This window comes from Pristiophorus japonicus, chromosome 3 (genome assembly GCF_044704955.1).
Source record: "Pristiophorus japonicus isolate sPriJap1 chromosome 3, sPriJap1.hap1, whole genome shotgun sequence".
Lineage (NCBI taxonomy): Eukaryota > Metazoa > Chordata > Chondrichthyes > Pristiophoridae > Pristiophorus > Pristiophorus japonicus.
The window spans coordinates 203,033,450-203,060,841 of NC_091979.1; the positions used below are offsets into that span (position 1 = coordinate 203,033,450).

General features: G+C 45.6%; 1 protein-coding gene across 2 annotated transcripts in view; it reads left to right on the forward strand.

Annotated features, from left to right (window-relative positions):
- The window catches only part of col6a2 (collagen, type VI, alpha 2), a 108,364-nt gene that overhangs the window by 21,969 nt on the left and 59,003 nt on the right, over positions 1-27,392 (forward strand). For both annotated transcript variants that reach the window (XM_070876209.1, XM_070876208.1), the window contains exons 3-12: positions 3,089-3,711; positions 12,999-13,019; positions 15,462-15,527; positions 17,496-17,549; positions 17,644-17,688; positions 19,494-19,520; positions 20,857-20,883; positions 21,014-21,058; positions 22,759-22,812; positions 27,202-27,264. In XM_070876209.1, coding sequence (XP_070732310.1) covers positions 3,089-3,711; positions 12,999-13,019; positions 15,462-15,527; positions 17,496-17,549; positions 17,644-17,688; positions 19,494-19,520; positions 20,857-20,883; positions 21,014-21,058; positions 22,759-22,812; positions 27,202-27,264 — 1,025 coding nt within the window. The remainder of the gene's footprint in view (positions 1-3,088; positions 3,712-12,998; positions 13,020-15,461; positions 15,528-17,495; positions 17,550-17,643; positions 17,689-19,493; positions 19,521-20,856; positions 20,884-21,013; positions 21,059-22,758; positions 22,813-27,201; positions 27,265-27,392) is intronic.

Sequence of the window (27,392 nt, forward strand, 5' to 3'; positions counted from 1 at the left end):
GCCCTAGAGGGGGCACAACAAAGGTTCACTAGATTGATTCCTGGGTTGTCCTAAGAGGAGAGATTGAGTAGAATGGGCCTATACACTCTGGAGTTTAGAAGAATGAGAGGTGATCTAATTGAAAAATATAAGGTTCTTACAGGGCTTAACAGGGTAGATGCTGAGAGGTTGTTTCCCTTGGCTGGAGAGTCTAGAACTAGGGGGCATAGTCTCAGGATAAGGGGGTGGCCAACTAGGACTGAGATGAGAAGAAATTTCTTCACTCAGAAGGAATTCTCTACCCCAAAGGGCTGTGAATGCTCAGTCTGAGTATATTCAAGACAGAGATCGATAGATTTTTGGACTCTAGGGGAAATCAAGGGATATGGGGATCGGGCGGGAAATTGGAGTTTGGGCTGATCAGCCATGATCTTAATGAGTGGCGAAGCAGGCATGAGGGGCTGTATGGCCTACTCCGGCTCATAAATATGTTCTTACATAAAAACATAAGAAATAGGAGCAGGAGTAGGCAATACGGCCCCTCGAGCCTGCTCCACCATTTAACATGATCGTGGCTGATCCAATCAGGTCCACTTCCCTGCCCGCTTGTGTTCTTAAGATCCTAGTTGCCCTTAAGAAGGTGATTGTGGGCCTTATTCTTGAACCGCCGCAGTCCATGTAATGAAGTTACTCCGACAGTGCTTTTAGGTGGGGAGTGCCAGGATTTTGACCCAGTGATGATGAAGGAATGGTCCAAGTTGTGACTTGATGGGGAACTTTGAGGTGGTGGTGTTCCCATGCGCCTGCAGCCCTGGTCCTTCTAGTTGTGGAGGTCATGGGTTTGGGAGGTATTGTGGAGAATCCTCAGCAAGTTGCTGCAGTGCAACCTATAGATTCTGGCTAGTGATGGAGCACAGGTCTTCAGCACTCCAACCGGGCTATTGTCTGAACCCAGTAGTCTTTGATGTGTCCAGTCCGCTCAGTCGTTTCTTGATGATGTGAATCGAATTGGCTGAAGACTGGCACCTGTGATGGTGACAATTATGAATAACCATTAGGATAAGGGCTGCTGCGGACTGTACAATAGCGTTCACTCTGATTGGATGTATTCCTGGAGGTTTCATCACATAACCTCCTGCATCACATTGCCCTGCCCCCAGGCTCTTGCCATTGGTCACCCAGCATGTCCAACCTCACAGCACATCGCATTCCCAGGCCAATTGGAAAGCAAACGTGCTCTTCATTACCCAATTGGATGATGCACAAACTTTTTATCCTTTTTCCAATATTTTTATAACTAATAAAGTAAAGCATTCAAAGAAAATGGAAAAAAAACATGTTTTTTTAATCTCCCTATGATTTTTCTCAAGCAGTGTCCTGGAGATTAATCTTTAATTCCTGGAGAGTCCAGGGTAATCCTCGAAGGTTGGCCAACCTACTGAACCCCAGCAAGAGTTAGTGGGGACAATGTTCAACTTTGCAGCTGGGTGTGAAACTATGGACCGACTGCCCTTCACGAACACCACCCGATCTTCATTTCTATTAAAATCAAATGGAAATTAAAATGGGACAGTTACTATAGTGATCGGGTGATCTACAGTCCCAGTTTTTCACCTGGGCAACAAGTTGAAAATCCAACCCAGTGCCTTCAGAAAAGTGGAAAGAGGGTGGGAAGACACTTTAAATAGAATGTAACTGCCCAATTCTGAATCATTCAGTGGCCAGGGAGTCATTTCAGATTGGCTCACCCAAGGGTAGTTACTAGTCGTTATGGTGACCAGAGTGCTGCACTCCCAACCAAAGGGCCTTGGTTTAAAACAACAAAGCCCAGGCACACCAGCTACTATTGACCTTCATTGGATAGGTTGTTCTAGTTTTCTCCAGACCACTAGGCGGAGCACTTGGTAGTCTTAAAGACAAAAGGGAAATCCTGTCAGTCCAATCTCATGCAACCAAAGTAGGACACCCTCACATCCAAAGCCCATCCTCACTTTCTCTAGGGCATCTCTCAAGGTGCTTTTAACTTTAGAAACTGCAGCCAACAGTTGACAGAGCTGGGCTGTAGTTAGTCATGTGATAAATATTTGCTGCCTTTTCTTTTTCAGGTTGTTTGGTTGTATATACCTGGAGGCTTCATCACATGACCTCCAACCACCCCACCCAATCAAACAGCCTTTTTTTAACTGATAAACAAATGTGTTCAAAGGGGGAAAAAACACCATCACCTGCAAGTTCCGCTCGAAGTTACATGCCATCCTAACTTGGAAATATATCACCGTTCCTTCATAGTCGCTGGTTTAAAATCCTGGAACTCCCTCCCTAATAGCACTATGGGAGTACCTTCACCACACGGACTGCAGTGTTACAAGAAGGCAGCTCACCGACACTTCTCAAGGGCAATTAGAGATGGACAATAAAAGCTGGCCTTGCCAGTGATGCCCACATTTCAAGAATGAATAAGTAAAATACTTGTGTATTAAATGAGTTTGTGATCATTTCTGTGTTATTTTTTTCTTCTGCATGTACTCTCACTCCTAACTTAAGGTGACTCATCTGCAGCTTGGAGGAAAGCTGTGGGGTAGATTAGCGAATCCCACCTCCACCCTCTGGCCACGGTTAATGTGACCAACGGGTTTACAAACCCCACTACCTATGCCGTCCACGCTTATCACTGGCAGCCACTTATATTAGACAAATGACGCTAAGCATTTGCCTGTGCGAGGGAGTTGGCGGCCAGTTTTTCTCACCTCCTTAACCCGCATACAGTATCTACCCATATGCGGTACCCAGTTTTTACATCCAGGAAGTGTTGGTGCTGTCGCGTGTCTCTCCCGTGGTTCACCCTTGGCTGGCAGACTGACATTTTGTGTTGGTGCTTGAGTAGGTCGGAACAGGAACTGAGTGGAAGCTACATCCCATGCCCAACTCAGCGAGCGATAGAGTCCACAAGGGATTGTAGCGTTGGCGATTATTTTTAACTCACACCACTTACAGCGGGCAGATCGCGTGAATGCCAACACACCCCTTGTAAGCGGTTTGGGAGGACTGTTTTTTTAAATATTTCTTCAGACCATTTCTTAACTTTTATTTTGTTTTTGGTTGTGTTCAGGGAAGCAGAACTGTCCAGTGAGCATATACTTTGTCCTCGACACATCTGAGAGCGTTGCCCTGCAGACCCGTATCCATGGTGACCTGGTCACCAACATCAAAACCTTCACCAAGGACTTTGTAGACAAGGTGGTGAATGGAGCGTTCAAGGACCGGGTGAAAATAATTTATGAGTTCGGGGGCTTGCACTTCTCCGACCGGGTAATCGAATTCAGCCGCATAACCTCCGATAAAAATGACTTCCTCTCTGCCCTGAGAAATGTTGATTACATAGGCCGTGGCACATTCACGGACTGTGCCCTGAGAGATATGACTGACAATATAAAGCAGCAAGCTCGGCAGGATTCCCGCATCCATTTTGCCATCGTCATCACTGATGGTCACGTGACTGGGAGCCCTTGTGGTGGCATGCAGCTCATGGCTGAAAGGGCCAGGGATGCTGGCATTAGGGTGTTTGCCGTGTCTGCTGATGACCTCAGGAACGAGCAGGACCTCCGATACGAGCAGGGCCTCAAGACCATTGCCAACTTCCCGCACGAGCTCTACCGAAACAACTACGCAGCAACATCCGCTGTCGATAACATAGTGCCGACCAAGACAATTGATCGAATCATTCAAGTTATGGTAAGTGTGCCTTATTTTAAAGCATCTATTCTTGGGATCATTTGTGTTTCGGCATATATTACGCTGTGGGTTTTATCTGTGATGAACTGTCTAGTTCTCAGATGTGCGTATGTCTGCTGGGTCTCAAGATCACCAGATAGCTTTCGTTACGGTAGAGTGCAGGAACCTGAGATCAACAGACATCTTTGGGATATGTGTCTAGTGCAAGAAACTGAAAGCAACACGTTTCTTACATTATGGGTAAAGTGCAGCAAGCAACCTGAGATCAACAGACATTCAAAGTTATGGGTATCATGCTGTCTAAAGCTGCAAGTATTTTTGGGACGTTTTGCTATGTTAAAGGGGTTATATAAATGCAAGTTCTTGTTGTATACTATTCAATTAGTCTGAGAGTGGTAGCTACAGAGCTGGTAGCACCAGAGTTATACTGTGTGCTGCGATTTTGCATTCCCGCACATGGGGCAGAGCTTTGTTCCCAGCCAATAAATATTAGTTTTGAGACTGAGGGTGGTCTTCACTCTCAAAAGCCTTTTTTTTCCAAACGTTGTGTGGTTCACACTTTAAGTGCCCAGGAAGTGCAGCCCCATTAGACAAAGCTGTGCGAGATAGTCACATCACTGTGCTCCACATTGAGTGTCAGCTGTGGATCAGTTGCTCATGCTCTCATCCCTGAGTAAGAAGGTTCAAGTCCAACTCCAGAGACTTAAGCACACAAATCTAGTCTGACACTCGGCGCGCTGCACTATCGGAGGTGCCATCTTTCAGATGAGAGGTTAAATTGAGGCCCCATCTGCTCTCTCAGATGGATATAAAAGATATCATGGCACTATTAGAAGAAGAGCAGGGGAGTTCACCCCCGTGTCCTGGTCAATATTTATCCCTCAACCAAGATCACTAAAACAGAGCATCTGGTCATTATCACATTGCTCTTTGTGCTCTGCACAAATTAGCTGCTGCATTTCCAACCTTACAACAGTGACTACACTTCAAAAGTACTTCAGTGGTTGTAAAGTGCTTTGGGCATCCTGAGGTCCTGAAAGGTGGGATAGAAATGCAACTCCTTTCCTTTATCAAAATGGAACCAAAAAAGAGTACACTTTCTGGGTCCACATTTGCAGAAAAGTATCTTGCCCACTGTCGTCATGCAACGAAAATTGCCAGCACGGACTCTCCGTGTTTTTGACGGATGAGGTATCTTGCTCTGTGCCCACGTGAGCACAGCTTTCTCCTCGTAGTGGGAATGCAGATTCACAGTCAACAGTATGGCTCTGGTGCTGCCCGCCTGGAACTTAAAACAATCACTATCACTAGACAAAAAGTACTAGGCAAACTAATGGGACTAAAGATGGACTAGTTGAAAAGAAGTGGCTGCAGAGATAGTGGATGCATTGGTTGTAATCTACCAAAATTCCCTGGATTCTGGGGAGGTCCCAGTGAACTGGAAAACCGCAAATGTAATGCCCCTATTTAAGAAAGGAGGGAGACAGAAAGCAGGAAACTATAGACCAGTTAGCTTAACATCTGTCATTGGGAAAATGCTGGAGACCATTATTAAGGAATTAGTGGCAGGACATTTAGAAAATCATAATACAGTCAATCAGAGTCAGCATGGTTTTATGAAAGGGAAATCATGTTTGACAAATTTGCTAGAGTTCTTTGAGAATGTAATGAGTAGGGTGGATAAAGGGGAACCTTTATCCACCAGTGGATGTAGTGTATTTGGAATTCTAGAAGGCATTCGATAAGGTGCCACATAAAAGGTTACTGCACAAGGTAAGAGCTCACTGGGTTGGTGGTAATATATTAGAATGGATAGAGGTTTGGCTAACAGAAAAGAGAGTCGGGATCAATGGGTCATTTTAAGGTTGGCAAATTGGTAGGCTAAGTGGGTAAAAATTTGGCAGATGGAGTATAATGTGGGAAAATGTGAGGTTATCCACTTTGGTAAGAAAAATAAAAAAGCTAATTATTATTAAATGGTGATTACAAAATGCTGCGGTACAGAGGGATCTGGGGGTCCTTGTACATGAAACATCAAAAGTTAGTATGCAGGTGCAGCAAGTAATTAGGAAGGCAAATAGAATGTTGGACTTTATTGCAAGGGGGATGGAGTATAAAAGTAGGGAAGTCCTGCTACAACTGTACAGGGCATTGGTGAAACCACACCTGGAGTACTGTGTACAGTTTTGGTCTCCTTATTTAAGGAGGGATATACTTGCATTGGAGACCATTCAGAGAAGGTTCACTAGATTGATTCCTGAGATGAAGGGGTTGTTGTATGAAGAAAGGTTGAGCAGGTTGGGCCTATACTCATTGGAGTTTAGAAGAATGAGAGGTGATCTTATTGAAACACATAAGATTCTGAGGGGGCTTGACAGGGTAGATGCAGAGAGGATGTTTCCCTTCGTGGGGGGATCTAGAACTGGGGACATAGTTTCAGAATACGGGGTTGCCCATTTAAAACGGAGATGAGGAGGAATTTCTTCCCTGAGGGTCGTGAATCTGTTGAATTCTCTACCTCCGAGCTGTGGAGGCTGGGTTATCGAATATATTTAAGATGGAGATAAACAGATTTTTGAATGATGGGAAAGTCGAGGGTTATGGGGAGCAGGCAGGAAAGTGGAGTCGAGGCCAAAATCAGATCAGCCATGATCTTATTGAATGGCGGAGCAGCTTCGAGTGGCAAAATGGCCTACTGCTCCTATTTCTTATGTTCTGTTCTAAACATTGAGAGTTCTATACCATTAAAGATTACAGTTATCCAGATTAAGGATTGACTGTTGTCGAAGGATAAGGATGGACACTTCTACAGGTCAACGCGTGACAGTTCTACAGCATTAAGAATTTACAGTTCTACAATGTTAAGCAAGGACAGCTCCACGAGGTTAAGTATTGAATGCTCGAGTGTTAAGGATTGACGTTTCTACAAAGTTAAAGATTGTCAGTTCAATAGGGTTACAGATTGTCAGTTCTACAGGGTTAAAGATTGCCTGTTCTACAGCTTAATGGATTAACAGTTCTACAGCATTACCAATTGAAAATTCTATTAAGGGTTAAAGATTAATATTTTTACAGGGTGAATGATTGACAGTCCTACAGGGTCAATGATTGACAACTCTTCAGCATTAAGAATTGACAGTTCTACAATTTTAAGGATGGACAGTTCTACAGAGTTAAGGATTAACAGCTCTACAGGGTCAAGGATTATCATCTACTCCCATAGTGCCATTCAGAAATAAGGCCATCGCTGCTCACTTCTCTGTATCGCTCTCCACCTACATCCCCTGTTTCCCCCCCCCCCCCCCCCCCACCCCCCTCCCCAACCCTACTTCCTTTGTGTCTGTCTCTGGAACAACCTTTCTCCCAATTCACTTACAACTGCACTTTCAAAATCCCAACTGTCTAGCCTGTGGCCCTCCATTGACAACAACATTTCTGAAACCACACCCTCACCTCCACTTTGATGCCCAAGTCCTCATTAAAACCTTTACTCTCTCATCCTGATCGTTCCCCCGGTATGGCCCTGATCTTCGTTCCTTTACATCCAAGGGACACAGACTTGAACGGAGATTGAGGCCAATTGGTTTAGCCATTCATCACCAGATCTGGCTGAACCACACAAAGCACTATCAGCTACTAAAACTGCTTACTATTCCAGGATCATCCTGAAATTCAAAGATAATCTCCAACTTTTTTTCTCTACTACAAAATGTTTTCCTTAAACCCCTCTCCCCTGCCTCCTCCATCCTTACCTCCAACAACAAGTCCAAGAAGCTCATGTATTTCTTTGGATGGTCCCAGTATTAGTGACATTCAGCTGCCTCGACCACATCCCTTCCTCCTTCTAGCCCACCGGTCCAAACTTCCGCTAAGGATCTCCACTGCCCTAGCCTTGAACTCTCATCTTTCTCTACTTTCTCTCCTATCTCCCCTCATGCCATCTCTGAGCTCATCTTGTCCAGGAGACCCACTTCCTGCTCCCTTGAACCTATTCCCACTAAACTGCTGACCACCCAACTTCCTTTTCTGATTCCCATGTTAGCTGTTATGGTCAATGGTTCTCTTTCCTCAGGTACTGTCTCCCCTTCCTTCAAATCTGCCGTCATCACCCCTCTCCTCATTTATATATAAAAAAAAACACCCTTGACACCCCCTGTACTTGCAAAATACCGCCCCATCTCTAATTTCCCTTTCTTCTCCAAAGTCCTTGAACACACTATCGTCTCCCAAATCCGTGCCTATCTTTCCTGGAACTCCAATTCGGTTTTCACCCCGTCACACTACTGAAACGGCTCTCATCAATGTCACAAATGACATCCTCTTTGACTGTGACCATAACAGTAACTAACCCGCACAGTTGCCTCAGGAGTCCCTCAAGGATCTATCCTTGGCCCCCTCCTATTTCTCATCTATGTGCTGCCCCTCGGCGACAACATCAAAAAACACATCAGGTTCCACATGTACACTGACAACAGCCAGCTCTAATTCACCTCCACTATCCCTAAATTGACACACTGCTTGTCCGACATACTGTACTGGATGAGCAGAAATGTCCTCCAATTAAATACAGGGAAGACTGAAGCCAATTGACTTCAGTCTCCACCACAAACTCTCTTCCCTGTACTGTCTGGGGCTGAACCAGACTGTTTGTCACCTTGGTGTCATATTTGACCCTGAGATGAGTTTCCAACCACATATCCGTGCATCACTAAGACTGCCTACTTCCACTTCTGCAACATCGCCTATCCTTACCCCTCCCTCAGCTCACCTACTGCTGCGACCCTCAGCCATGCATTTTTACCTCTAAACTTGACTGTTCCAAGGCACCCTGGTCAGACTTCCATATTTCACCCTCCAAAATGCTGCTGCCTGTATCCTAACTCGCACCATGTCCCGTTCACCCATCACCCCTGTGCTCGCTGACCTACAATGACCCCTGGTTGAGCAACACCACGATTTTAACATTCTCATCCTTGATTTCAAATTCCTCCGTGGCCTCGCCCCTCCCTATTTCTGTAACTTCCTACATCCTTCCAGGAACTCTGCGCTTCTCCAAATCTCGCTTCATGCGCATCTTCGATTTTAATCGCACCACCATTGGCAGAAGCTCCTTAAAATCTGGCTCTTTGACCAACATAAGGGTCAATACTCAAATGTTGAAAACACTGTTTAGGACCAACATCTTGCTCTGCCTCTCCCCGCGCGCCCCCCCCCCCCCCCCCTCCCGGCGACCTTAAAACCAATACATACAAATACATAGAAGTTGAAATATGGAAACAAGCCATTCTGCCCAAGCAGTCTGTCTGTATTTACTATTTACGGAGCAAATAATTCTAATCACGTTTACCCGGCCAGTTCATCAACCTTTCCAATCTAATCTTTGAATATTGACACCGTTTCTGCCTCAAACATAAACTCTGGGAGTGAATTCCACATCCTCATAACTCTCCCTATGAAGAAGTTTCTCCTGCCCTCTGATCAAATGAAATCTCCAATACTTTTATAATTAATGAACAAAAGTGTTCAAAGCAAATGACAAAAATACACTTTTTTAATGCCCTTGTGATTTGTTTCCCGGGTTGGCTCGAGATTACATTTTAATTCCTGGAGACACCAGGGCAATGCTGGAGGGTTGGCAACAATGTTATACCTGACCTGGGACTCGTTGACGCTGCGTAAAGGCTGGTGAAGTACTAAAGCATGGAGGCATGACCGTCCCAAGCTCGATTGGCAGTCTGTGCTGAGTTAGCTGAGGTCACCCGGGCTGGTGGTGTGGTGCTGCAATATACCTCAGTACTCCAGGGCTAGGGAGTGGAACTGTAACCTAGTGATAGTCTGCCACCTTCAGGAGACAATGGGAGAAAATGTGCTGTAAGGGAGTAATATTGTGTCATGTGATCCTCATTCACGCATTTGGATTTCTGATCTAATATGTAGGCACTAAAGAAAGGGTTACTAAAAAGGTAGTACATTCAATGTAAGTCAAGTCTCTTCATATCCCTCACATTCAATGTACCGCACGCCCCTTCATATCTCTCACGTTCAATGTAACACACGCCCCTTCATATCTCTCACGTTCAATGTAACACACGCCCCTTCATATCCCTCACATTCAATGTAACACGCCCCTTCATATCCCTCACATTCAATGTAACACGCCCCTTCATATCCCTCACATTCAATGTAACACACGCCCCTTTATATATCTCATGTTCAATGTAACACATGCCTTTTTATATCTCTCATAGAATCATAGAATGTTACAGCACAGAAGGAGGCCATTCGACCCAATGTGCTTGTGCCGGTCCTTTAAAAGAGCTATCCAATTAGTCCCACTCCCCTGCTTTTTTTCCCATAGTCATACAAATTTTCCCCCTTCAAGTACTTATCCAATTCACTTTTGAAAGATGTTATTGAATCTGATTCCACCACCCTTTCAGGCAGTGCACTCCAGATAATAACTACTCGGTGCAAAAAATAATGTTTCTCATGTTGTGCCTGGTTCTTTTGCCAATCACCTTAAGTTTATGGTCTTTGGTGACCGATCTTTCTGCCACTGGAAACAGAACTATCAAAACTATTCATTATTTTGAACACCTCTATTAAATCTCCCCTTAACCTTCACTGCTCTCAGGAGAACAATCCCAGTTGCTCTAGTTTCTCCACGTGACTGAAGTCTTTTATCCCTGGGGGAAAACTCTCAACTGACTAGAGTCATAGCTAATATAAGGTGGCTGTGGTTGTTGGAGGCCATTCATCTCAGCCCTGCAAGAGTTCCTCAGGACTGTAACTCTTTTGAGTTTACCTGAAAATAAACATAAACATTAAAACCATGCCACCCGCCTGGGTGACACAGCAGACATTTTCAAGGCCCCCTTTTTTTTCTTCTTTTTTTTTCTTTTTTTTTGGGGCGCTAAAATCAAATTTTTTCCGTGCCCCCTATAAAAGGGGAGGGGGACACTAAAAGCACCGGCAATGAAAACAAATTAAACTTTAAAACGTAAAATCAAATTAAAATTTGGTTGCCGGGCGTGATGATGCACTCCAGTCCCTCCGGTGCCCACCTCTCGCGGAAGGCCGCGAGCGTACCGGTGGACACCGCATGCTCCATCTCCAAGGACACCCTGGACCGGATGTCCTCAGGACTGTATCCTATGACCAACCATTTTCAGCTGCTTCATCAATGACCCTTCCTCCATCATCAGGTCAGAGGTGGGTACGTTCGTTGATGATTGCACAGTGTTCAGTTCCATTCACAATTGCTCAGATAATGCAGCAGTTCGTGCCTGCATGCAGCACCCACGATTTTTTTACCTTTTTCTTCCGCTGGTGGTCTTTGGAGCGATTATCTCCACTTTAACTGTTTTTCCTCCTTGGACCAGAGGTCGGTCATAATGGGGGCGGAAATTGGGCGGTAAGTCCTAGTAAGGGGCGGAAGTTGGGGTGGGACCAAGACTCCGCTGCTGTTACTTCGTGGCAGAGCGGAGATGATGCTATGACGCGTGTGAATCACCATGCTCTCTGCTTCACTTAAAGGGGAGAGCGTTCAGCATTTTTAAACTTCGGCCCACTGGGCCACCAGGAAGGGTTTCGGCCGGGCCAGTGGCCTGGCACCCAAGAGAGGATGCCAGACTGCCTCTAGGTGGCCGGCCGAACCCGGGGGCAATAATTGGCCGGCATATTGGGAAATCGGCCAGCAAAAAAAAAACAACATGGCGGCCGCGGCAGTCAGCCCTCCCCTTGAAGGGTCGCCGCTTTCCTGGGCCGCGCACAGTCAGGAGAAGGTGCACTGAAAGAGAAAGCTGTTGGGGGCAGCAGGGCAATGATTTTTCCAGGTGAATTTGGGTCAGAGTGTTCTGGAGGTGCGGGATAGCGGCGGTGCGTGCTTTGATGACACACTTGCAGCGGTCGGCAGCAGCGGGGCGGAGGTGGGGACTGGCCAAGAAATTCCCGACCTGAATTTGGGTTGGGATGGCCACTCGATTCCGCCGCACGGTCGCCGCAAAATGGCGGTAACAGGCCTTATGTGGACCCTGAATTTCGGTCCCCTGATGTGGTGACTTTGAAACTATGTACTTTCTCTTTCTCTCTTTCACTCCTTTCTTTCTCTCCTCTTTTTCTCTCCTTTCTTTCTCTTTTTTTCATTTGAAATTGCCTTCCTTTATCTCCCTTATACTTGGAGTCACTCCTGATTCTATGCTCTCCAATACAGTTAGTTGCCAACTCTGGTTGGATGTATTCCTGGAGGTATTATCACATGACCTCCTCCCTCCAACTGCCCCGCCCCCATTGATTGCCAAAAATGTCCATTCTCACACCACCACACCTCCTCATGCCAATTGAAAAACAAACAGAATCATTGTTACCCGAATGGGCACTTCTTAACTGTCAGCCAAGCAGCCTTTCCTTTCCCAATTCCCACATTTTTATAACTGATAAACAACAGCACGGAAAGAAAATGATTTGGTTTTTAATGCCCCCATGATTTTTCTCCTGGAGATTGATCTTCTATTCCTGGAGCCTACAGAACAATCCAGCCCCTCCAGCCTTTGCACGTCCTTTTTCTTGTGATGTGGCTATCTGACACTACGCAGCACAAGAGTGGTCTGTCTGACTGCACTCGGCATAACTTTAGAATCATCAACCCTTCCACACTGGGGTTCAGTGAGGATTGCAACAGTAGTGTCCATTCGCTTAAAGGTATGCTGTTAACCAATTTCAAAGCGACACTTTAGTCCAAGAAAGTCCAATGTGAACTCAAGATCACAAGACAGTGAAAGAGAGGGGAGAAGCAAATCCCCTTTTAATGTGGTGCTGCTGCATTCCCAGGTGCAGCTTAACATTAATTCAGAGCACAGGCCTCCATGTGGCTCTCAAATAGTAATAAGGCATTGGATTAAATCCTTCCCTGATTGGCCAGTATTAAAGCTGATCAGAAAAATCTAGGCCTACATTTCTAGCTTCATCAGTGCTTGGACTAAAAGCAAATAATACTCCCCTCACAGAAAAGAGCCTATTTCTATAGGAACAGCAGGCTCTAAAAGTATTGATGCAAAAGTATTCAAGTTTTGATGCATCATGTGCAGCACTCATACCTTTTCTGTTGGGGTTGAGGGAGGAGAGGTGCTGGGACTTTACTTGGTCTCAGCTCCAGAACTACAATGTATAGTAACGATTGTGCTAACCCCTTGCTTCAGTGCTGCGGTGTTCAAATCTGATTGTTGTGTCTGGTACTGTTTTACTGTGAGCGCCTCTGACTGGATTTTCATCTGATTTATGTTTTGCAGCAAACAGAGGCCTTCAACGAGGTGAGTGTGACTATATTTCTCAAACATTATTTTACTCAAGTTAAACTATACTTTTGACAAATCTGTAAACACTGGTAATTTCTTGTGCACTCCATAAGAAAAGTTGCTCTTAAAGCCACATTATCTCACAGTTTATTGAGTAGAACTTCCAACTTCGACACGGCGAGGGGAGGGATGTAAAATGGGTCGTAACATTTCGGCCAGCAGTTATACACCTCTCGTTTCCCCCCCACCTAAGATTTTCCCTTTCTGTTTCAACAAAATTGCATTGACGATACAAACAAGGGATTGGTTTTGACAACCTCACTTCCTGGTTTCACGCAAAACCTTGCGGGCATCGGGGCAGAGGCCCTGGGAGGGAGGTTGTCCACCTCTTCAGGCCACTTTTTCATTGGCCACTGGGGAGTTCGGGAAGCCACACTGTACCAGCCATTCCGTCACCGTCCTCCTTGGTTTGCATTGCCACCTATTGGATCTGATAACAGTTCACAAGATCCTTCCCCTTCCCCCAAAGAAAATGCTTCTCCGCAACTGTCGGAGCAAGGTAAGTTGGACCTTTTAAGAGTTCCGAGTACAGCTGCTACTGACAATTGTAGTTTTGCCATATGAATGGTCCCATACAAAGAAGAGGCTGTTGAACTCAAGTCAATCACAAAGGAGATTGGATCAATACGGACAGAAAAGGGGGAAAAAAGAGGGGAAATGGGATTAGCGTAGATTGCTGTGATGTGGAGCAGTGGGCCGAATGGCTTCCTGCTGCAACAGGGTGAGTTTAGGAATGGAATGGGTGAGTGCTGTCGATGGGATCTGGAGCGGTGGGTAGAGTGTGATGTGGAGAGGGAGAAAGAACGGAGTGAGAGTGAGTGAGCAAGAAGGTCCTAGTCAATTTTAGTATGCCGGGATCATACGATCGCAGTGACAGTATATTTTGGTGGTGTTTTTAAATTTTATTTCTCGTGATATCAGACAATACTCGCCCATCTTGAGGTGTTTTGCTGTTTTTTTTTTACTTTGGGAGTTTTGATTTAAATATTACATTGAGAGAGTGGGAGTTTTTGTAAATTGATATTCCAAAAAATGCATACATTTTCTTAAAGACTAGTGTGGGGCTCGGATGGGTAGATGTTGTAGGGTCACCATGACCCCAAGATCCAATCCAGTGTAGGTCACCTCCATTATTGTCGGGCTTTGACATGAAATCGAGGTGGGGTGGAAGGGGGGGGTTCATTTTAACCTAACCCGACCAGCAGGAGACTGGCAGGATCAGATTGGCTGCCTGCTTTGAACCCCGCCCTTCCATTGTGGTAAGTAAATTGGGCAGCCAATCCCATCTATTTCCCGCCAGGTGGCCCATGTTAAATTAACACCCCTCCCCGCCAAGTCTCAATGCAACTCTCGGTGGTTATTGGCACACAGCATAAACCTACCTGCGTGCACGTGTTTGCGAGCGAGCGAGTGTACGTGCGTGCGTGCGGGATTGCTTGTTCGGGCTGGGGGGAATTGGGAGCTTCTAACGATCAATGGAGATCAACAGCTGGAGGAGATTGGTAAGACTTCAACATCCTTGGGGAAAGGGGAGGTTACAACTTTCTCCCTTCAGTCTCTCCAGGTCCAGGTCCTTGGATGCAGGCAGCACTTCCATGTTTTTTGGATGCCCAGTTTCGGCTTGTCATCTCTGCTTGGCCATATTCCTGAAGGTTTCATCACACGACCACTTGCCGTGAACCACCCCACTCCCACACACCTGCCATTGGTCCTTCCTCTGGGCGTACTGCCTTCCCACGATCAATTAGAAAGGGACCAGACTCTTTGTTACCCGATTGGATTACCGATTGGATTAATCTTGACTCTCAGTCAAACAACCATTTTTCCCCATCTCCAATATTTTTGCAACTAAAAGTTTTTCATGAAAATGGCAAAAAAAAACACAATTTTCTTTAATGCCCCTATGATTTACCTCATGAGTTGTTCGCAGCAGTGTCCAGGAGATTAATCTTCAATTGCTGGAGACACCAGAGCAATCCTGGAGGGTTGGCAACCTTAGCCCCAGCTAGGTGTCAAAATGGAGAATATGGTGGGGGAGCAGGAAGGCCTCTTTGTCCCATTAGCAGGCCTGTGAAGGGTGCTAGCCAAGCTCAGCCCCCTAAACCCGACCCCCTGCCCCCTGCTCTCACCACATACCCCTCCATGGAAATCCCGGGCAACACAGAAGTGGTGGAGCCCCGCCTCTGTTTCCTGAACTTTGCGCCTGGGGATCTAAATGTTGCTGCTACCTGAGATCCTATAGTGGGTTTTAGCAGAAATGTAATCGTCAATGTGTATATTGAAAGAAAGGCATGTTAGACTAAAACCTTTGACCTGAGCTTTCCTTTCCAGCTATGACTATTAAATAATGACTATTAAACATTTCCTTCATTAACCATTGCATTCTTTGACTTTCAGTGCTATAAGATGAAATGTCTGGAATATGCAGGTGGCATTGGTTTAAAGGGATTCAAAGGACGGAAGGTGAGTAAAATCAAACACTTCATTCGAGAGCAACACAGGAACCTTAGACTCCAGACTGAGAGACTTGAGCTTTTTTCGGACATTCGTAGGTTGATTCCCTTGGTCATCAAGGAAGGGTGGGACTCGATTGATTCTGGGTTGATTGCTCCTCAACATTGGTGATATCTGTAGAGATAGGTGAGGCCATTCTCGAGCAGATCTGTCCAACTGTCTTGACTGATCCCCCCCCCAGTCTTGGTTTGAAGAGTTTTGTCTGCTCCAGAAGAAGACATGAGGTGGCATGGTGCACTGCAGGGAATGCACTTCCTGCCCATGGACTCCCAGTTCCTGTTGAGTGAACCCTGCAGGAGTGTAGTCAGCTGGGACAATGAATCTGGGGGAGGGATGAAGCATGTGTCCCTCTCACTTGCCTCTGCCTGCTTGTGCCTGGTGTCGATAAGATTGCCCAGGGACAAGGCAGGTCAAGGAAAAACTACAAATGCTGGAAGTGACCTGTAGTCCCTCCAGCATCTGGTAATGAAATAATAGATTGTTACTTTGGGTGGGAAGTCTACATAGAACTCCTGATAGTTGACTGGTTATGCATTTTAGAAAGGATCAGTTAGCTCCCTGGGGCTAGGTCCCACCCACCCCCAGTGCTGGGTCTTCCCCAGTCTGTACTGCTGATCCATACGAGCCAGAAAGGACTCCGCTCTGTGCTGGGTTAACTGATCTCGGCCAGGCTAGCAAGAGGGCACTACAGTTTGCCTTGACTGTTGGTTGAGGACATGGTTGGGCTCAGCTGTGATGCCCTTATGGATTAGTAGCCTGCAGATCCTCTCTCTCTAAGCTCACATATTAAATGGCCATTTGGACAAGGTCCCAGAGAGTAGTACCGGACCATGACAGTGAGATTCTGTGCTTTAGAACAGAAGGAGAAACACATGATTAGTGAGAGCCTAGTCACAAGCAAGCTTTGAATTATGTAGTTGCCAGGTTAGTTCCAGTAGATGGCACACTCCACCTCCTAAATCGGAAAGTTGTGGGCTCAGGTCCAATTCCAATACTCATTGAGCCTATGTTCTTAGCTAACATTTCCATACTGCGGAAGCGCTGCACTGTCGGAGGGGCAGTGCTGCAGGAGCGCTGCACTGTCGGAGGGGCAATGCTGCAGGAGCGCTGCACTGTCGGAGGGGCAGTGCTGCAGGAGCGCTGCACTGTCGGAGGGGCAGTGCTGCAGGAGCGCTGCGCTGTCGGAGGGGCAGTGCTGAGGGAGCGTTGTACTGTCGGAGGGGCAGTGCTGAAGGAGCTCTGTACTGTCGGAGGGGCAGTGCTGCAGGAACGCTGCACTGTCGGAGGGGCAGTGCTGAGGGAGTGCTGCACTGTCGGAGGGGCAGTGCTGAGGGAGCGCTGCGCTGTCGGAGGGGCAGTGCTGCAGGAGCGCTGTGCTGTCGGAGGGGCCGTACAGAGGGAGCTCTGTGCTGTCGGAGGGGCCGTGCTGAGGGAGCTCTGTACTGTCGGAGGGGCAGTGCTGAGGGAGCTCTGTACTGTCGGAGGGGCAGTGCTGAGGGAGCTCTACTGTCGGAGGGGCAGTGCTGAGGGAGTCCTCGGGTGAGACGTTAAACTGAGTCCTCGGGTGAGACGTTAAACCGAGGCCCCATCTGCCCTCTCGAGTGGACATAAAAGAGCTCAAGGCACTCCTCAAAGAAGGGGGGCTAGTTCTACCAGTCTCCTGGCCAACACTCATGCCTTAACCAACAGTAAATTAACTGATCATTAATCATTGAAGATTGCAGGACTTTGCTAATGTAAAATGGCCATCTTCTTTGTCTATCTGACAACAATCACTGGTCCTCAAAGTAATTCATTGTCTGTGAAGCACGCTGGGGCATGTCTAAGAAGCATTATAAGTTGCCATGTAAATGCAAGTCTGTCTTTCTAAAGTAGAAACACATGAAACAATAAAATATATAATCTCTGTCTTTATAGGGAGAAAAGGGAAGAACTGGTGACTCTGGTGAACCAGGCTCAATTGGGCGGCATGTAAGTGTCATTTTATCGAGAGATTATTTTTAGAACAAAAGCTTTAACTTTATTTTGACATTAGTGAATACAATTCCCTTTTCTTCTTGCGTAGGGTGATCCTGGTATTGAAGGCCCCATTGGGTTCCCTGGTCTTAAGGTAAGAGACATATCTACTCACTGACTCCTTTGCTGGCTTGGCGGGAGTCCCAAAATTCCAGCAATCATATCCCAGCCTGAAAAACCCAGGCAGGACCGAGGAGAGTCAAATACTTTTATCCCTCCCCTTCTGGGGTTACTCGTTATTAAGCTTTTCTGTCGGTGAATTTTTCTCAGTTGTAAAAACATGCGTCCAAACTCAAGGCATCGTCTGCCCCAGCCCTATCCTGCTTCCTGGCTAGTTTTAGACTTGTGTGTGGGGTAGGGAGGGGGATAAGAAGTAGCGTTACCAATTGGGGCATGCGCATTTGACATTAAATAGATTAAATATGACTAACTTTAAGGTTGAAATCGCATGAAAAGATGTTAGTGATGGTAGTGTGAAATTTCATGGAGGTATTGGCCTGTTTTTGTTTTAAATAGGTTTTTAAATAGCACATAAAGGAGCTCCATACATACTGGGTTTCGCTAATATCTCACTATGATTTCAAGTCCTTTATTTTTTTTTAATTCTCAGGATGGGCATCACTGGCAAGACCAGCATTTATTGCCCATCCTTAGTTGCCCTGAGTAGCTGGTGGTGAGCCAGTTTGATACAACTAGAGCAGTTAAGAGTCAACCACATTGATAGGGGACTGGATATAGGCCAGATCGGGTATGGACATTAGAAAACTAGTTGGGTTTTTACGACAATCCGACAGCTTCATGGTCACTGTTACCAGCTTTTTATTTCCATCTTTTACAATAAAATATTTTTATTTTTAAACTGAATTCCAATTATCAAACTGCTATGGTGGGATTTGAGCTCATGGTCTCTGGATTTCTCATCAGTAACATAACCACTGCACTGTCGAATATGTAAGTATGAGTCCGTCTCAGCCCAGTGATTAAAATCTTCCCCTAATTTCACCCTAAACTGGCGATCTTACCCAGAGAGCCCACGGGAGAGCTGGTATGGGAGGTAGAGAAAGTTCACACAGGTACTGTAGTGAGTGCTCCTCCGAGGCGCTGGTGCTGAGGCACATTGCTAGGCAGTGTAGATGGGAGCAGTCCTCCTTGATGCGTACTGGAGAATGCTCAGTTCCCTGAATACAGTAAAGAGGCACCAAGTGAGCTAGACAGAAAGCCAATGTGAAGATTCTGCACTCCTATGACACTGCCCCCTGCAGCTCTTTACATAGAATTACAGTCCATTCTGCCCAACGAGCTTCATCTCATCCTACTACATCTCACCCTATCGGCATATCCTTCTCTTCCTTTCTCCCTCATATGGTTATCCAACTTCCCCTTAAGCTTTTAAGCTCTCTGAGCTTCCCGAGAACACTGTAACTGAGCTCGGACCTGGAGTAGGAATATGCCCAGTGCCAGAATGGCAGGACAGCTGTGGATGGTCCTGAGAGTAGCCTGACCATCAAAGAAGACTAAGGTATTGTAGGTTTTGGATAGTAGTAATCTGGGTGTTTATCTGGTGCAATGGATTGCCCGCTTGTTGAAGACTTGCCCGATTTTCGTTGATTTGAATGGCGTGAAAATCAGGCAGGTTTCATCAATGGGGGGCGATTCTCTCTGCCAGATTGGTGCCCAGGCGACAAATGTAAAAATGTATCCTTGGGTGTCTAAATCGAGGATGGTCCATTCCCTAACACATCTGTCAACTCGATGAGCACATTATTCTTTAAATCACACTGACAACTGGTGTGCAAGTTCGCATACACGGCTCGGACACTTCGCGCTCACTCAATTGAAACATGCCAGTAACCTGTGCTTTGGTTGTGTTAATGTCTCTCTTTTTTTCCCCTTTCCCAGGGTTATCCAGGCTTGCTGGGTGAAATGGTGAGGCATCTTCCAAATCTCCATCTCTATGTTCAAATACAAGTGTTAACGTGATGAAAGCTGGGTCACATTGTTGACATGTTTCGAAGAGGTTTCGCTCAGTTTGGTGACCGAAGTCTGGGGGATTGGAGCTGTGCCCCGAAATGGGTGGCAAGTCAGAGGCACTCACGTGCTGTGCCAGCATGAGGCCTGTGCCACATTTGACATCGTGCCTCATCTGCATTTCACGGGTGAGCCAACGGGCGCCACCTGGACATCCGTAAGCAGCTCGCTGGTCCCAATGGCAGTGGGTTGGGCCTGTTACGGGCGACAAGCGTCAGCAGTGGTCCTCGGGTAGGTGCCGTGTTGGGAGGTGATGGAAAAGGTAATGGTGAGGGGGCGTGAGACCAGGGCCGGGACTGGCCTTCAGTACTTTGGTGAAGCCAGCAGTGGAGCACTTCAGCTCCTTCTGACTCCACAGGTTGCAAAAATCTACGAAGGTTTTGGGCCTTTTTTCATCCTCCCATCAAGGACCAGCTGGTTAAGCCAATCTAGAGCCAGAGCAACTGTCCAATACCCGGCATCGGACCCCAATTTGTGTAACCAAATCAGCCTGGTTCAGCTGGGTGCCCATGGTGACTAATTTTGCGTGTGGCGCACTTCCGTGGTCATGACCATTTTTCTATTCCATCTCATCTATTTCACGCCTGATAAGGAGACGCATCAGTGCCCAACATTCTTTCCCGCCTCTCCCCCTGCCCCCTCCCCCCTTGTTTGTATGGCCAATGCACAAGGGCTCCGCCCATGCGACCCATAAAATTGCAATATCGCATTACTCACCCCCCAGTTAGCGCAGGTAAGATCCCTACCGCCTAGCTCAGGCAGGTGCAGTGGTCGCCCAGGCCCATTACAAAATGGTGGTGGCCTGACTGTCGCTGTTAATGGAGTGTCAAGTTGACCGTCTACATTTTGAGGCCCCATTAGCGCTGATTCCAGTCCCATTTCGAACCTGCGCGGAGGAATCTGGACAGCAGAGGGGAGGCGCAGACAGACCCCATCACAAACCAGTAAATGATTTTGTTCCGAAATTTCGGAAATTACATGAATGAATTCGAGGGAGCATTTCAGCATTAGAATTCCTTCTCCCCCAGTCGTGTTGTTCACACTTGCAAGTATTGGCCTAAGATGTTTCACTGGATGAAAAGTGCCTTAATCACACTGCAGAATGGATGCTTACAACAAGGAATGATGGGCAATATAATTGCCAATCTTACTATCCATCTTACTGAAACTTTCTGGGGCTTAAATTTAAATATATTACAAATATTGTCATTAACATGTTGTTTTGTGATTACAGGGTGAAATCGGATCTGAAGGAAAGAAGGTGAGATTTCTCTCTGTCTGTCTCTCTCCACTCTCTCCTCTTACTTCAGTTTAATATATTTCCTGTTTTAATTTATGGCACTGTCTACATATCCCTAACACTATTTCACTTTTTCTCTTGTATCCTTCAGGGTATTGCTGGATTGCCGGGCCGAGATGGGATTAATGGACAGAAGGTAGGCTCTTCGGTCCCATGTGAGGTGAAGTGAATCGAATGGCCGTATATTTGGAATGTATTGTTTCCGGTATAGTGTGAAACAGTACTGTTGAGGACTGGGTGTGGAAAGGTAACCTTTCACCTCTGGGAGCTAGATTCTAATGCCACTCGGACTTATGGGTTGAAAGGCTCTCTTGATAGGGTAGGTAGAGAGAAACTTTTTCTGCTGGTGGAGGAGTATAGGTCAAGGGGACTTAATGTTAACATGAGAACTAGGCTGTTCAGGAGAGAAGTTGGGAAACACTTCTTCACCCAAAGGGTGGTAGAAGTGTGGAATTCTCTCCCACAAAAAGCAGTAGATGCTAGCTCAATTAATAATTCTAAATCTGGAGCCAAGGCAAGTGGATGGAGTTAAGATACACATCAGCCATGATCTCATTAAATGGCGGAACAGGCTCAAGGGCTAAATGGCCTCCTCCTGTTCCTAGGTTGTTGATGGTTGTACGGGTGATGGGTGAAATTAGTCTAGTCAGCTTCATCCTAGTTCCTAACAGGTCTCCAAATCTCCTCTAAAGACCTCCCCAGGATGATTGGTGGGGTGTGGGAAATGGATGTGACATGCTTAATTGCCACATTAGTACATGAGGAGTTCTCTTCAGAGGTCTGGCTTATCGAGATAGAGTATTTGGAGCTTTAATGTGTATCTAAGTAAGCTACACCCTAGGAGAGGTTGAGAAGATGCCGTAAAGTGACATGGTCCATCCACAAGCACTAACACCCCTCACCTGAATGGGCGCAGTAAGATTTCTTTCCAATTGCCTGTAAAGAGAATTGTTTCCTGTACGCAAATGGTGTTTGTGAAGCTAGAGTTCTGATTGGTTGAAAATTGTACATCTAGGCAAGACCACCTAAATGCACAGTTTGGCGAGACCTTCCCGCACGTGAACCAATCATGCCAGTGTGTCAAAAACTCTCCCCACCATTTTTAACAATTTAAAATGAGGAAAGCAATGGCCCAAATGGATACAGTGGTCCGGAATTTGTGGTCCCAATGACAGTGCACTGCCAGTGTTCGCCATCATTCAGCCTTTGAATCTGACCACAACTTCAGGATTTAGCATGTGCTGATGCGGAAAGTTTGTTCATCTTTATTTCAGGTTTGCCTTTTCCCCACGTGAGAGCCTCAATCTGTGCTTAAAAAAAAAAATTAGAATTTCAAGCGCTTCCTTGTTCACTGTCTGTGAGAATTCTGCGTTTTGATTGGCTGCTTAGACAGCTTCTTGACGTCACAGCAGCTCACACGATGGGATCTTTACTATGCTCCATGGATTTGAATTGCACGTCGGAACACCTGAACTTCTCGACAGAGATCGAGATCTTTGTGCGAAGTTTACTTTGGGGTCAGCGGTGAAACCCTTTGCTTCGCAGCTGACGGCACATTACGGGCCAATATACCCATGTATTATAACTCTGCTATACAGTATATGATGCAGTGCCTACAATATACCCATACATTATAACTGTGGCACATTGCATGCTATCCACCCATACAATATATCCACTTGTCACACCTTTAAAGTGCAGTCTAAAATGTTGATTATGTATATAATAGGTTGCATAAATTTGGATCATATAACACAGTAAATGTGGGTGCTGGTGATGAGCTCTGATCATTTAGAGGAATCAAAATAAGCGTTGTTTTTGTGTTGATGAATTAAGGGAAAGCTGGGACGTATTGGACCTCCAGGATGCAAAGGAGACCCTGGTGACATGGTAATGTATTATCATTAATTGTTCTTTGGAGAATTGTAAGGTTAGATAAGCATGTTGATGCTCATTACCCTCAGTAATTTGGAGCATTACAATGGGGGACAGGGTTTTACCTTTTTGTTCCTCATTCAAAAAGATCGTTTTTGAGTCTGTTCATACCTTTGGAAAATTGAAAAGCATCATGCAATGTGGACCTCCATTTTAAATGTAGAACCAAAAATCAGGCACTGCCTCTACTGCCCTTCCCAGCAATATAGAACAGATCACCACTTTACAGCCTCCTAAGTTCACCCTTCCTTCTTTCTATGTCTCTGAACTCATTCATCCATTGTATATCCCTACCTAGTTGCTGTTGATTCAAATTTACATTCATCACCTTCTCTCAGATCATATTCCTTTCATGCACCATTCCTCAGAGTTGTGATACCTTCATTTCCACCATGCCATAACTTCTCAGAGACCATATTCCTTCAGTGCAGGCAAAGATCCATCCTTCAGATCCCTCTGATTCCAATGGCTGCATCTTAATCTCCCTCGTGCCATTCAATGGAACAATGAAAATCTATTTCTTTCAATTCTTCAAATTACATTTCCTTCATATCTCGCCAGTGTAACCAACAACCACCACCTCTTCCCTTCTGAGCTGTCCCCTTAGTCCTTCTTCGTCTATTGATGTTCTTGGTTTAAATATCTTCTTTGACATCAAGTGGGACTCCCTTGTGTCTTCTATTACTAAACCTACCTCCCAGAAGCTTGATTTTCACTTCCATGCCGAATGCTTCTCGCCAACTCTTAAATTTCTCTAAAGCCCAACTCTTTCCAAGTTCAGGGCACTTCTTTAATATCTGTCGTCTTTCTCACATTGCAGGACAGGATCCAAAAGATGCTTGGCAAATCCTCTAGCCTTTGAACTCCTTCTCTTCCATCTCAACCTTACTGATTTCCATCTATTCTTCCAATACTACTTTGGCCAGTGCTTCTCTAAGTTTTCTGTAAGTTCCCCTCTTGCATCTCCTAAATGGCCAATAAACTATCAGTGCTTCCTCCTCACTGCATTCGTACTGTGTTGGAATCCAGACTTATCGCACAGTCTCCCACTCCAGATTACTTCCCCAAGGCCTCCTCCCTTAGGAGGTTATGTGGCTTTATAAACTCATTGTTATTTCCTGATTCATTTCCTCTTATCTTTTGCTGTTTTCAACAGTGTTGCTATCCAACGACAACAGCTCCTTTAACGTAATAAAATGCCCCAAGGTGCTTAGTCTAGCACTATAAGCCCGTCATCTTAATGTCTCAAAAATATATTATATCTTAAAGAACCACAGGTCTATTCATTATAGGCAAGATAGATCATAGTGGTAGTGAGTAAGTGAGGCAAAAGACAGGCCTTCTTGGGGCAGGGAATTGAGGTACAGGGCAGGGATATTATTAGTTCATCTCTCTGATCTTATTCACAATATTGTAGGAGTGTTAAAGGGAAAGGACTTACAATGCATACATTATGCCCATCTATATGCTGCCCCTCGGACATGATCTGAACATATGATGGTAAGTTCCACATGTATGCTGACGACACCTCAACCTCTCTCAACCCCCACCGCCCCCCCCCCCCCCACACCCTCTGTGCTGTTAGGCTGCTTGTCTGATATCCAGAGACTTGAATACAAAAATCTAGGCTGACACTCCTCAGTGCACCCATCCACCATCTTAAACATTCACACCATCCACCACCAGCACATGGTGAAGACAATGTGTACCATCTATAAGATGCACTGCAGCAAATCGCCACGGCTTCTTCCACAGCAACTCCCAAACCCATGACCTCTACCACCTAGAAGGACAAGGGCAGCAGGTGCATGTGAATGCCATTGCCTGCAAGTTTCTCTCCAAGTTACACATCATCCTGACTTGGAAATATGGAACTATGAAAGTAAACAAGCACAAAATATAAAAACACGTAGCAAGAGTTTCTATAGGTATATAAAAAGAAAAAGGGTGGCTAAAGTAAACGTTGGTCCCTTAGAGGATGAGACCAGGGAATTAGTAATGGGGAACATGGAGATAGTAGAAACTCCAAACAAATATTTTGTATCAGTCTATACGATAGAGGACACTAACAATATTCCTACAGTGGATAGTCTAGGGGCTATAGGGGGGGAGGAACTTAACAAAGTCATAATCATTAAGGAGGTGGTACTCAGTAAGATAATGGGACTAAAGGCAGATAAATCCCCTGGACCTGATGGCTTGCATCCTAGGGTTTTAAGAGAAGTAGCGGCTGGGATTGTGGATGCATTGGTTGTAACTTACCAAAATTCCCTGGATTCTGGGGAGGTCCCAGCAGATTGGAAAACTGCAAATGTAACTCCTCTATTTAAAAAAGGAGGCAGACAAAAAGCAGGAAACTATAGACCAGTTAGCCTAACATCTGTGGTTGGGAAAATATTCGAGTCCATTATGAAAGAAGCAGTAGCAGGACATTTGGAAAAGCAAAATTTGGTCAGGCAGAGTCAGCATGGATTTTTGAAGGGGAAGTCATGTTTGACAAATTTGCTGGAGTTCTTTGAGGATGGAACAAATAGGGTGGATAATGGGGAACCAGTGGATGTAGTGTATTTGGACTTCCAGAAGGCATTTGACAAGGTGCACAAGATAAAAGTTCACGAGGTTGGGGGTAATATATTAGCATGGATAGAGGATTGGCTAACTAACTGAAAACAGAGAGTTGGGATAAATGGGTCATTCTGGCAATCAGTAACTAGTGGGATGCCGCAGGGATCAGTGCTGGGACCCCAACTATTTACAATCTATATTAACGACTTGGAAGAAGGGACAGAGTGTAACGTAGCCAAGTTTGCTGACTATACAAAGATGGGAGGAAAAGCAATGTGTGCGAGAACACACAAATCTGCAAAAGGACATAGACAAGCTAAGTGAGTGGGCAAAAATTTGGCAGATGGAGTATAATGTGGGAAAGTGTGAGGTCATGCACTTTGGCAGAAAAAAAATCAAAGAGCAAGTTATTATTTAAATGGAGAAAGATTGTAAAGTGACGCAGTACAGCGGGACCAGGGGTACTTGTGCATGAAACACAAGGATAGTATGCAGGTACAGCAAGTGATCAGGAAGGCCAATGGAATCTCGGCCTTTATTGCAAAGGGGATGGAGTATAAAAGCAGGGAAATCTTGCTACAGCTATATAAGATATTGGTGAGGCCACACCTGGAATACTGCGTGCAGTTTTGGTTTCCATATTTATGAAAGGATATACTTGCTTTGGAGGCAGTTCAGAGAAGGTTCACTAGGTTGATTCTGGGGATGAGGGTGTTGACTTATGAGGAAAGGTTGAGTAGGTTGGGCCTCTACTCATTGGAATTCAGAAGAATGGGAGTTGATCTTATCGAAACATATAAGATTATGAGGGGGCTTGACAAGATGGATGCAGAGAGAATGTTCCCACTGATGGGGGTGACTAGAACTTGAGGGCATGATCTTAGAATAAGGGGCTGCCCATTTAAAACAGAAATTTCTTCTCTCAGGGTTGTTAATCTGTGAAATTCGCTGCCTCAGAGAGCTGTGGAAGCAGGGACATTGAATAAATTCAAGGCAGAAATAGACAGTTTCTTAAACGATAAGGGGCGGGCGGGGAAGTGGAGCTGAGTCCATGATCAGATCAGCCATAATCTTATTAAATGGCGGAGCAGCTTCGAGGGGCCGTATGGCCTACTCCTGTTCCTATTTCTTATGTTGCCATTCCTTCAATGTCGCTACGTCAAAATCCTGGAACTCCCTCCCGAACAACACTGCGGGACCTCACACATGGACTGCAGTAGTTCACGACCACTTTCTCGAGCAATTAGGCATGGCAATAAATGCTGGCCTTGCCAGCGACACCCACATCCATGAATGAATTTTAAAAAACTGTCGGAGGTGGCGCTTTCAGATGAGACATTAAACCGAGGCCATTGTCTGCCCACTCAAGTAGACGTAAAAGATTCCATGGCACTATTTTGAAGAAAGGAAGTTCTACCTTGGTATCCTGGCCAATATTTATCCCTCAACCAACATCACTGAAAAGTAAATTATTTGGTCATTATCTCAGTGCTGGTTGTCTTTCTTTCAGCACATATCTGGGCTCAGAAGCTCGACCTCAATACCAATCTAGTTTCATAATCATATTTAATATAAGATGTGGCTGGAAGACCGCCTACCATTTCAAGATGTTGGCCTGACTGGTAGCTGATGATTTAGCAAAAAGCTGTGAATTTCTAAACACTGATGCACGGTGCTCCTCAAAGAGCGATGGGAATTTTAGAACCGAAAGTGTTGGTGCTTCTAATTCATTATCCTGTGTGCTGTGTACTAATGAAGCTGTGATTCAATTGCTCATAGGGAGCCCCTGGTTATTTTGGAGAACCTGGTGAGAGAGGACTTTCTGGTGATCCTGGGCCTAAGGTTTGTGTGTATTTATGTTTAAAATCTACTTTTTCTTTCTTGACTTATCTAACAACCATTCACACAAGAAAAGGAGCCTGATCCATTGCCAACTGATGCTCAACCTGCAGCGAATGCATTGGTTGGCC